General features: G+C 38.3%; 1 protein-coding gene across 5 annotated transcripts in view; it reads right to left on the reverse strand.

The window, feature by feature from the left end:
* The window catches only part of znf512b (zinc finger protein 512B), a 43,767-nt gene that overhangs the window by 19,009 nt on the left and 11,715 nt on the right, over positions 1-13,043 (reverse strand). For 4 of the 5 annotated variants that reach the window (XM_059334200.1, XM_059334198.1, XM_059334202.1 and 1 more), the window contains 8 exons: positions 9,522-9,601; positions 9,238-9,366; positions 7,735-7,910; positions 6,442-6,722; positions 5,161-5,232; positions 3,549-3,683; positions 2,704-2,825; positions 624-716 (listed from right to left, as the gene is read on the reverse strand). In XM_059334200.1, coding sequence (XP_059190183.1) covers positions 624-716; positions 2,704-2,825; positions 3,549-3,683; positions 5,161-5,232; positions 6,442-6,722; positions 7,735-7,910; positions 9,238-9,366; positions 9,522-9,601 — 1,088 coding nt within the window. The remainder of the gene's footprint in view (positions 1-623; positions 717-2,703; positions 2,826-3,548; positions 3,684-5,160; positions 5,233-6,441; positions 6,723-7,734; positions 7,911-9,237; positions 9,367-9,521; positions 9,602-13,043) is intronic. The other variant, XM_059334203.1, reaches the window with a different exon arrangement.

Consider the following 13,043-nt stretch of genomic DNA (forward strand, 5'->3'; position numbering starts at 1 on the left):
ATTAGGAGGTGCTCCGACAACTTTTATGAAACTTGGAACCCCATTCTTTGCGTAATTGAGTCCATTTCATCCTTAGATGATTAAGATAGATGGTTCTAATTAATATAAATTGATGTAACTTTTAAATGGCCAGTAACTGTTTTTGGTATGTAGATTTGGTGGTCAAACTCTAGGCACAACATATACAAACTGTTGTAGCTAATTTTTGTTTTTTCCAAGCATTCTGGATCCCTCCTCTAAATGTCCCTTTTTATTTATTTATTTATTTATTTATTTATTATTATTATTATTATTATTTGTCTTGTTTTATATGTGTGTATGTATATATGTATATATATTCTTTTTTTCCTCTTTTTTTGGGTTATTGTTTATTTGGCTACAGTTCACCCCTCCTATTTTTCTTTGACAGGGAGAGAGTTGTATTTGCTCGTTATCATTACTATTTATTGTTTTTTGCTTATTTTATGTGAATGTGACTCTCTAGTTCGGGGTGGGGGGGTTGAAAAATGGGTAAATTGTACCCTTACTGATTGAATATGTATTATGTCCTGACAACCCAATAAAGATACATATGAAAAAAAAGGATGTGCGTGCTTGTGTAGGTGTCCGTGTGTGTCCAGTACCTTTGTACTGTGTTCAGCCATGGTGTGGTAGTTGAGGCCGGCCTTGGACCTGAACTGTTTGTGGCACTGCTGGCACTTCAGGGCGTCCTGGAGCTGCAGGGGTTAAAGGCCAAACAGAGCATCAAATCACATTCCTATGAAAGGAACTTAACAAATAGCCCACTATTGCTCGCTATGCTCTTTATTGGATCTATCAATACAGCAACATTTCACCTATAACCTGATAGATTTTGTTATTAGTGCGCAATCTTGTCAAAACAAAGCAACAAAGTGTTCCTTTTGGAAGATTACTCTCCTCCCTCAGTATTGATTTGGAGACAGGGGTGTTTTGATGGTGAGTGACCCAGTGGTAATGTGGCGATTCTGTCATTGCTTTACGGCAGACTGTCACTTTAATAGAGTCACACGGGCCACTGCGCCGAGGAACCATTAAAATGGTTGTAGGAACACGTCTCTCTGAGGGCCCCGAGGCTACTGCACCACTGCAGCTGGTTTGTCCTCAGGAAAGCTCAATATAATCTACTTAGATCAACTTCTTCCATGCGGCACCCTGCCTTGTTTATTATTGCTGTTGACCACAATTGAGTGCAATGCAAACAAACCACAGAAGTGAAGAGTGTCCTTTCTTTTCGTCCGTTTCAACCGATATTAGCTTTCATATCACAGCAGATGAGTCGAGGGTATTACATGAGAAAACTGGTTGAGATTACTGTACAGAGATACTGCCCGGTGTTATTTCTACAGCCTTCCAATCAATATCATTACTGTAAAGGCTCCCTAGACTCTGCACAACGGAGTCCTCAGGGAGACGTATCTAATAACGTTGCAGTCAAAGTTATAATCCAATGTGGAAATAACAGCTCTGGCTTGAGTGAGCTTTATTTCGCACTCAGAAAGAAAAAAAAAATTAATAAACAACTGTGGTTCACAAAAGTTATGACAATACGGAAACTAGTTTTCTAAACTCCCTTCAGATTAACTCATATAAATGTCACATAATACACAAATCATTTAAACAGCACAAACGGGACATATAATGCTAATTTTCAGGTTTATTCATTTCTACTGGAATACGTTTTAAAGAAATAAATAAAACAGATTATTTTTCTCAGGCGGTCTAACTGAATATACCTGTTTTTACGCTCCTTTTTAAGGCCTGTCTCTTTAATCCCCTTTTCTAAAATATGCTCGGTTTCCTCTAACTGTTAGCTTAGTCGTGACATTTAAAACCTTATCGACGTTCTGACAGCTCATTTAACGGCACAGTTTTTGAATATGTGTGCATCTCTCAGTGGGTTGAGCTTGGACTCATACTTTCACAGTAATTATATAGGACATAGACTTGCTTTGTAATCAACAAAGACATGGAAGTCTCACTTTTTACAATATGACACCTTTAACACTTGGTTACAACTGTACTTTGTGCCCAAAGCATTCAACAGGTTTGGCATGATGATTTGATATTAATGACATTCAGGCTATTCCAGAAGCAAATGCAGTCAATCATCTTGCACTGTAGTGTTGACTTGGAAAAGTATTAACAACACTGCAAAAAAGGTGTGTCTAAAAACAAGATAAAAACACTAAATCTGAGGGAAATTATCTTGCTGCATGGACAGATAATTTCACTTGACACACAAGATTTCTTAAATTAATTTTTTCTTAAATGAGAAATTAACTCTTAAAACAAGATAAATTATCTAACACTTCTAAATCTAAAGTTTTTTTTTATCTTGGTAAGAAACAAATAATTTGCAGTGCGCTCTGCTCAGGTCAGTTCATCGCTGCTTGCAGCTTTAATTTATCTTGTTTTAAGAGTTAATTTCTTATTTTAAGCGTTCAACATGCTTATTTCTAGATTTAATCATCTTAATTTAAGAAATCTTGTCAAGTGAAATTATCTGTCCATGCAGCAAGATCATTTCCCTCAGATTTAGTGTTTTTATCTTGTTTTTAGACACCCATTTTTTTGCAGTGTAGTTTGATAGGAAAACAGTTTGTTAAAGCAAGATCTACCAGAAGTTGTGAGAGCAGACCCTCCCCACTCCCAGGCTCATGGACGGCTGTATCGCCCACTGACCTTCTGACAAATCTCCATGTGTTTCTTGAGGCCGTGGATTGTTTTCCTGGTGACGATGGAGCAGGTCGGACACACCACTTCACCTCGCTCATGGATTGCTCGCTGCCATTGGGTGTCAGCACCTATAGGAGCACATGGAATCAGTATTATTCATAAAATGACCAAAAAAACCTGAAAAAGCACAAAATTACTTAAAAAGACACAAAATGACAAAAAGACTGAAAAAAAGACTAAATTACTTAAAAAAGACACAAAATGACAAAATGACCAAAAAAATACACAGAATTACTGAAAAAGACAAAATTATTAAAAAAAGGCACAAAATGACCCAAAAAAGACACAAAATTACCAAAAAAGACACAAAATGAAAGAACTAAATAACTTAAAGGAAAAACAAAATTACCAAAAAAAGACACAGAATTAGCAAAAAAAAGGCACAAAATTATTAAAAAAGACACAAAATTATTAAAAAAGACACAAAATCTTTTAAAAAAGAAACAAAATTACCAATAAAAAGACACAAAATTACCAAAAGAAGTAATTAAAGGGACCTACCACACACAACACGGTAAAGTGATATTCATATCAAACTCACATTAAACTTTCATATCAAAGTGGGGGCCACAAAATATCATCACGAGGGCCGCAATTGGCCCACAGGCCGCGAGTTTCAGGCCCATGTTGTACATAATGCATTACTGATAAATATTTATGTCCTGCAGACATCAAGGTCTCTGCACTTCCTTAACTCCTCAACATTGCACCTGCCAAGTGTGAAGTCGATTTTGATGAACACTTGTCAAAAAAAGTCAAATGACAGACAGACAGACAGACAGAGTGTTTACCAGAGCTGGTTGTAGCTGGATCTTTCTTGGAGGACTGACTTGAAGTGGGTCTTCTCTGGGGCTCCTCAACAAACCCGCTCCCCTCTGATCTCTTCGCACGGCCCGCCTTCAGCTTCTCCTCCACCTTAGTCATACCTGCAGCACACACACACACACACACACACGCACACACACACACACACACACACACACACATTCGCCGTAGTAATTAATACTCCCATTGCACTTATTCAAGGTAAAGTGAGAGATACAAGCAGAGAGGGGCAGATGTAAGACAATGCTGAACAACAGAATGCTAATAAAAGGAAAGTTGATACTTTATATCTATATATATCTATATATATATAGATATATATATATTAGGGCCGGGACTCGATTAAAATTTTTTTTAAGTAAAACACAATCAACGCTAGCTACCACACTAGCCGCTAGCTGCTATATGTTTAGCATTGAGGTGATACTTGAGGCTGGATGTGCTACAGTGATATGTGAATTCCTTGTTGCATAGCAACACAACCATGCTCTTATCGACGCTTCCATCCGTTGGTTTTTAGTAACTAAATGTCCCATCATCCACGGGGCCAACCAAAGGTCTCATCAGCTTCTTCCTTCATGTTCACTGTGGTTTGTTGTTGTCTGAACTCATGAACGCTAGTTGGTGCTCCAGTATAATCGGTCCACCTGAAACTCATCCAGTGAGAAACGTTCCGCGGTGCAAAAATAAGTGCGATTAAAATGCGTACATTTTTTTAACCAGCTCATTTTTGTGTAATTAATTAATCTTAATTAACGCATTAGAGTCCCGGCCCTAATATATATATACATATATATATATGTGTATATATATTAGGGCCGGGACTATATATATATATATATATATATGTGTATATATATATATATATATATATATATATGTATATATATATATATATATATATATAAATAAAAGTGAGAAAAACACTGTCGAAAGGAGGTTGTTTTGAGTCAGTGACAGGTGGATTGAAAGAGGGCAAGTGAGAGCAGTGAGTCCTGCAAACTGTGGATGAATTGTTTGACAAGTGATGATAAGTAGTTTACAGTCCTGAGTATGCTGTATGAGTCACTGAACATTTTCAGCATATGAATGAGACAGAAAGAGAGAGAAATACTGGAAAGTCTGTGGTGTGTGGTTGGTGTGTGAGTCACTGATTCATTTAGTCAGATATGAAACATCTCTACAGTTATCCACATTAGCCCTGTTCAAAAACAGTCCCATTGATCAGGAACAGTAGGGAGCATTCATAATCACTCACTTAGCCAATCACACCATGTTATACAGTTGTTCTGAGCGAGCCCACAACCTCCAATCCTTGTGCCTTTCTTCAAGCAGTGCTACATGTCTCCTCCCGTGGCTTCCATTATTCAGTGAATCATCAACCTGTGGCCTGCTCTATTGTCAGTAATCGATGATGAATCATGCTCATAGTAACAAACTCTCCCTCGCAACTTCATTTATTTACTTATTAATATCGAGTCCACAGGAGATTACTGCACAAGGCTGGTTGATTGTTATGTGCAAGTGTTCATTAGAAAGTGCTGTTTACTGTCAACAACAGGGTGATATGGCATCTACCTTTCAATCCGAATGTTCCAGATATTGAAGGCTGCTCTCCAGTGAATTTCTTAGGCGTTTTCTGCTTCCGTCCTGGCTCAAGAGAAAAACACAGAGCAAGGAACGGTCAAACACACACAAGCATATAATGAGCACATGGGTAACACTTTACAATAACCGACTAAATAATGTTTATAGATGGTTTATAAACCAATTATTAACATCAGAAGAAGAAGAAGAAGAAGAAGATTACTTTATTAATCCCACAATGGGGAAATTCAACCTCTGCATTTAACCCATCCTTTATTACACACAAGTGAACACACCATGCAAGGAGCAGTGGGCAGCACATTACTGCGCCTGGGGAGCATTAACAAAGTGCCATACATATTTAATATTAAAAAAAATTCAACCAATTTCTTAAAGTTATATGAATCATTTCAAAAATCATTAATATACTTAATATGGTGTTAAAAATGTTAAAATGAGTGCAACTAAAACTATTAATAAACTATTAATTATAATTTAATTGTTTGTTCATGGTAAAGTAACTATAAACTTACATTAATATACCATTTATTTGCCATTTATAAATTATTTAGTTAGTTAAACATTAATAAATTATGTATTTACCATTCTAAATGGCCTATATACGGTTTATAAATGATGATTAAACATTAACAATCTATCTGTTTACCATTTGTAAATGATGGTTATCAGTGGCGGTTTTACACAGGGGCCTAGAGGGGCCACTCCCCCTGTGAAGAAGCCCTTGGCCCCTGCTGTGGCCCCTGTGTAAAATTAATAATAAAACTATTGATTTATAACGATGAATAACGGAACAATTATTTACCTACTGTTCAGACAATATCTCATTGTACACAAAAGGAACCCAGAGTGTGTACAATGTATCATAATTTAATTGTGCATTAAAAGCTTGTGTATATAAAAGAAGATCATTCTCACTGTGCTGCACTTTCAAAATAAAGAAAGTAAAGTAATTGTGCACAAAAATGAGAAATGTCATTGTCGTGCAAAAATAATTATTGTTGGTAAGTCTCATTGTTTCAATCAGTGTATTTGTATCTTCCAAATATACTTAAATGAGATTTTTAAATGAGCTAAAATAAAGGTTTTGAATGCCTAAATATCATCTCTGCTGTTTTTTAATGTACCCCTCTGATTAAACACTGGCCCCTGCTTGGCCCTCACAGTAGAACTGGTCTAGAACCGCCACTGACGGTTATTGTAAAGTGTTACCAGCACATGTGATCCATTACAGAAGATCTGCTGTAATCTTACTGTGCCTCATTCGCTCGGGGTCTTCGTCGGGGAAAGAAGGGGGAAGGCTGTCCCCGTCGCTGTCGCTGCCCTCGGCCTCAGACGACGTGCTGTGGGACTGCTGCGACTGAGGCTGGACCGGCTGCGGCGGCGGCTGAATCTGCTGTGAAGGCTGGCTGTGGCTGTGCTGTTTCCTCTCGCTCTTCTGGTGGGCCAGCTCCCCGTTCTGAGAGGGCGTGGACACCTCGTGGGTCTTTTTGACTTTGAAGAACATCGGAGAGGGGGGACTGTTCTCCATGGGCCTGAATTCACAGACCAGGGGAGGAATAGTTTTGAGGCAGTCAGCATATGTATTGTATTGATTATTGTGCATTTATTTATTTTTTTAACTTAGTTTTTATTTAAGTTTCATTCACAATCGTGTACAGAATCATATTCAACATATCTGCTGTTTCATACACATGGTAACACTTATGGTACATCAAAAAAAAATACAGAGACTAGAATGACAACAAAAAATATAAATTAAAATGAAATAAAAGAAATAAAATGATATCAGTATACCCATAGCCGGGCTCCACCTTTTAGTGAATATATGTTTTTGAAGTCTTAAGGAGTATGTTATTTGTTCCATTTGGTATATTTCCTTTATTTTCTCAGACCACATACTATATGTTGGGGGGTCAGGCTTCAACCACCTTACTGTAATGCATTTAATTGCTGTTGCTAGTAATATCTGTAAAAGATATTTTTTGGCTCTTCCTTCAATGCCTTTTGGTAATAGACCTAGTGCCACCATTTTATTGTGCATTTATAATAGCACTTTATATTTACTGTGCAATCTGCAATATAATTACGCACCTAACACTTCATCAACCCTTTGATATGTAAACGTAGCGTTTAACACTAGTGAAATACTTTTGGTCCCCTGACCCTTGGCCTGTATGTTCCATGATCCACTTTACTTTTCATTGTTCTTGCTTTACTTTTTATTTTCTGTTCTATTGTGTTCTCAAGGACACGTTTTCTCTCCTCCTGCTCATTCTGGCCATGAAGGCCAACTGCCAACTTGTTGTTATCGTTGTTTTATTTATTTTATTGTTATGGTTATGGTATTGACATCGACCTGCCAAAGGGACTAAAGATGGAAATTAGCTGTTCGCTATAATCTTTTACATATTTACATGTATATGTTCATTAATATGTATTGTCCCTGTTTTAAATAAATAAACTCAAACTCAAGCATTATGACGTTACTAACACCATTATGTGGGTCAGTGTGGGTGGGAATTTGAGCTCTAAAATCCCAGTCACCTTTTCTTGGTGTTGGACTTGACAGGGGTCTTTTGAAGCTTGGGCTGCTCGTCCTTGGGCTCCATGCTAACTCTGTCGGGATGGTTCCACAGCTTGTGCTTCTGCAGGCGCACCTTTGTTGCAAAAACTGCCTCACAGTAGGGACAGCCATGACTCAGCTTCTCGGCTACGGTGGCCTGATACAAAGACAAACACAAGGAGAAAGGATTTAGAGAGAGCTCCCTCCCTACGCCAGATTAAATAAATGTGGGTAGTTGTTACTTGAAGCATTCAGTTGACTAATAACAGGTTCTTGAGACAGCCAAGTATGGTCAGTGCTCACTAAATATTTGAGGCATGGGCATTATAAATGATCTAGAGGTTTCATCTCCAGTTTAAAGGCATAGTTTGGATTTATTGAAGTGGGGTTGTATGAGGTACATAGTTGGTGTAATCGCCCACAGTTTTAGGGGAAGCAGGCAGGAATACATGCACAGACGTTAAGCCATGCACTGCTGAGGACAAAGAAAGCAGCAAAACCTATTTCCACCACCTAAAAGAATCAATATCACTTGTACACTTAAACAGAGATGTCTGAGGGCAAGTGACAAGGTAAAAAGTTCAAGTTTTAAAATTTAAGGTGAGCATCTTTCAAGGTGGCTAAAATACATTTGACTGCTTCCCTTGTCTTCAGCACCAAGGTTATAATAGTTTTGGATTTTTCATTAGTTTTAGTTTTGTTTTCAAATTCAGTTAGTTTTAATTACCGGTAGTTTTTAGAGTGAGTTTGCTAGTTTTAATTTGTTTTTATTTTTGAGAAAATGCTTAGTTTTAGTTTAGTTTTTATGAGATTTAGTGTTAGTTTTAGTTTTTTTTCGGTAATGGGGTATTTGTTTGGTGCGAGTTTCAATAATGTCACTATAAATGTTGCCTTTATTTCCTTTGTCTGATCCATCTCAGCCCCAATACGGAAATTAAGTCAACCAGATAAATGAAATAGATTTCATATCAACCAAAAAGGTTTATGTATGAAAATAATTGACAAAGACAAAAACTAAGGACATTTTCACTATAATTTAGATTTGACACTATACTTTTAGTTTTGTAACCACAAAATACAGTTTAGTTAGTTATCGTTTTTTCAAAAACTCTCATTTTTATTTTTATTTCAGTAAATGAAAATGTTTTTTCAATTCTAGTTTTAGCTATTTTGTTAGTTTTCGTTAACTATAATAACCTTGCTCAGCAGTATATTGCTTAGCTTCCATGCCTCTCCTGCCTGCTTCTCCAAACATGCTGACTGTCATCAATAAAAGGTAAAACACTGTCTTTAGATAGGTGCCTCACACAACCCGCTTTAACAAATCGAAACTACGCTTTTAAAGTCACTTATCACAGACTGCAGTGGTCCTTCCGTACGTGCTTTTCTCCAGTAGCTTTGCTGTAATCCACTGTTAACGACTATTCTGAAGCATAAGGTAGAAATAGCCGCATAACAGGAAAGAACAGAGGTTAGTGACTCACCCCCTGGCAGCGTTGATAGTGGTACTTGACGCCATAGATGCTGGGAAACTCTAACCAGCAGCCTGAACACGGACACTTAACCCTGGAGCGGCGCTTAAACTCTTCCTTCCATTGTACTATCATATGGGCCTGCTCAGGGGTGAGGAAGAAGAGAGTTCAATACATGCAAGGATTATCGCTATACTGTACTGTATATCGTGCATATTCATGGGGAGCTGCCTACTCTGCTCAGGAAAAATGAAGCCCACTTCAAACACCCACTCAGTTCAAAGAGAGATACTCACAGGGATGCTTCTCAGTTCCTGCACTTCTGCTTTAGGGCGACCTTTCCTCTTCCCCTCTGCTGGCTCATCACACATCGGACCTGGTAGAACGAAAGAGAAAATGATTCCTGAGTTAGCACAGAGTAAATCATGAGCTTTATTTTCATGGCAAAAGAAATATCTTTTAATTCTATCATTTATTTATTTATTTTTTGGCCCACCACCACCACCACCACCGCCCTACTTTTGGAGGACAACTTTATTTTTATTTACAGAACAAGAAAAGGTCAAACAACTTAAACAGAAAATAAAGTAAATAATCCAAAAAAATAAAGAGTAGATATTTACAACACCAGCTGTTGTTAGCATTGATTTCTAATAGTTAATAGGTAGGAGGAGGGTTTTTGTGACAGACAGACAGACAGACAGACAGACAGACAGACAGACAGACCAACGGGGGAATTTTATGTAAATGCTATAGATTAGCTAGCGTATGTATGTGTGTATGTGTGTGAAAGTGTGTGTGTACTTTGTATTTATAAGTGCTTGTATGTATGTGTGGATATTTCAGGGGGAAAAGAGGTGTGTTGCAAAGTTCTATCATTTATATTAGCATTGTTATATTGTTCATGATATTTCACAGATAAAATAATACTCAGCTTTAGTAAAATAGCTTTTTCAAACTTCCAGAATCCCTGAATCCATTCACATATGACCAAAACAAATATATACAGTACAGGCCAAAAGTTTGGACACACCTTCTCATTCAATGTTTTTCCTTTATTTTCATGACTATTGACATTGTAAATTCATCAAAACTATTAATGAACACATGTGGAATTATGTACTTAACAAAAAAGTGTGAAATAACTGAAAACATGTCTTATATTCTAGTAAGCAAAGGGTGGCTACTTTGAGGAATCTAAAATACAAGACATGTTTTCAGTTATTTCACACTTTTTTGTTAAGTACATAATTGCATAATGGTTTATTCATAGTTTTGATGCCTTCAGTGAGAATCTACAATGTAAATAGTCATGAAAATAAAGAAAAACGCATTGAATGAGACGGGTGTGTCCAAACTTTTGGCCTGTACTGTATATACAGCTATAGTGATGAGTTAGAATACTGATAAGTGTTAGGTATGATTGTCAGATAAACACAGGGAAGAGAGAGTGCATGTGTGGGAGAGAGGGCAGCGTGGCTAAAGGCCTTCTGTTGAGCCAAATAGATCAGCTATAAATCGCTAGCGCCTGTGTGAACCTCTGACACAGCACACAGCAGACCGACTGCCTCAGCTCTCTATCTGCTCCCCGTTGCTCCCTCCCTCCATCTTTCATACTGCCACTTCTCTCTCTTCTCACCTCACGTCTCGCTTTCTCACTTTCACTTCCTCTCTCTGCACACACCCTTCCCGATCTTTCTCCATGCAAACTTCAGAGGACGGGCGGTGCACTGGCTCATTACTGCTCTCTTCTCTGCTACAATTAGACCTCTGCACTATCAGCCCTGCACTCTATTTCCTCTATACTGTGCTACTTGAGAGAGGGAGGGAAGATGGAGAGAGCTGAGGATGAGTGTATGCATGTGGAAGAAGAAGAGGAGGGGGAGGAGGGGGGTGACCATGGGAGGAGGAGAGGAAAGCAGAGGATGCTGAGGGAGAGAGGAGAGAATTTGCAGAGGCAGATGACTTCTTTCTCTGACCAAGCAGAATAGTGAATGACGGTGCTGCAGGTAGAAGCTGAGGCTGTAGTCTGCTCTTCACAATGATATATGTTTACATATGCTCTCAACTCCCCTGCATTGATCTGGCAAGACTGGATAGCAGGAGCAGAAACAAGGCAAGAGGTGCCGCTAAAGCCCATTCAGTTATATCAGATCTAGAAATGTCGAGTGGAAACTACTTGAATTGGAGATTATACTCCTTCGTTGTGAAGTAGAATGCAGCACAAAGACTCCCTTTTGAATCTGTTTCACTTCTCCATGCTGAAGAACATGACATAGTGTCTTCCAACTGCTTTCTTCTCCTGCAAACTCATTGACAAGCAGCGACAGGATGCGCACATGTCTAGTGCAGCTCATTTGTGGCGGATCCCAAACTGGATCAGAGTGCTCTGTGTCTACCAGGATTATAAAAATGGTAGGAGAATGTTTCATCAAATAAATGAATTGACTTCCTGCCATCACCGCTCCTAAAAAAAAAAGCACATGTTGCCAAAAGGCTAGCCTTCCACCCAGAAAAAATCTCTATACGTCACTGATGTTAATGTGTATTAGGGTTGTCACGATACTAAAATTTTCAACTCGATACCGATACTCAGGAAAATATTAGATACTCGATTCCATTTTCGATACCACCAGGATAAAAACAAAGACCCCGAAATTAAATATTTATAATAAAAAACAGTTGTGCAAAAGAAACTGCAACTATGATAACAAGCTTCAGGTCTGAGGTAGTGCAAAAAGTAAATAAATACAATAAACAATAACAATTAGAACAATATTTTGTATGCTGTGCACAATATTAGGCAAGCTTGATAAGTCGACTTTTCTCTGCTTCATTCTGGGACTTCAAGAGAGAAAATGACACTTTTCATCGATACTTTTGAAAATGAGTATCGTATCCGGATATGTTTTAGTATCGATACTTTTTTGAATATCGCTACTTTTGACAACCCTAATGTGTATAACATCACAACCTGCCGCGGCCTCCCCCGTCTTGTTTCCCTCTGTTTTATTACACAGTATCAACTCTCCCCTTTTCCCTCATTTGTCTTCTTTTTGTTCCTCATTCAAGCACAGACACAAACACAGGCTGACAGATTATATGTAATCTTTTACTTCATACTCGCAATAATAAGGTAGAAGGAAAATAAAGCAAGACTGAATAAGATTGAATGAGAAGTAGTGCAGCGTCGCCGCTGTGCTTGGGAATAGTTCTTGACACGAGGTGCAAAACACATGCATAAGAGTGCACACTGGTACACACAAACAAGCACACAAAACCATTACCAGTGTGTGTGATGTGTGATGTGTGTGCATAGATATGGGTGTATTAATATTCTCCAGGCGACAGAGCATTTCTCTATTAGCTGTCTGGGTAGCAGCTGGGGAGGTGATGCAGTCGGCGGTGTAGCTCTTGTGCTGAGGAGGAAATTGAGCATGCATTCTAATTCCTGTCTTAGAAAATAAAGGTCTTGTAAAAGAAAGGCATAATTAATGAATTCTGCTCTTGGGAAAGATATGTTCTTGTTGCTATGGGAATAAGATCCACTTGTCTTAGTTACCACTATCAGAGGCCTCTTTCCAGCAAGCAGAACAATTAGGCCCACATATAGAGGGCTACAATGCAAATAGGCATGCGCACACACACGCCAAGGAAGTGCAGGTGAGGGTGAAAACCCAAATGTAAAAACAAAATTTACAATGGCAGACTTGTCTGTCCTGGGGTGAAATATGCAAAACAAGACAAAATGTGTTCAGTGTCTTCTACTTTGCTTTGCTTTGCTCGAGTACGGGTAGCACACTGTGGCGCTCAGCAAT

This window comes from Centropristis striata, chromosome 5, assembly GCF_030273125.1.
Source record: "Centropristis striata isolate RG_2023a ecotype Rhode Island chromosome 5, C.striata_1.0, whole genome shotgun sequence".
NCBI classification, from domain to species: domain Eukaryota; kingdom Metazoa; phylum Chordata; class Actinopteri; order Perciformes; family Serranidae; genus Centropristis; species Centropristis striata.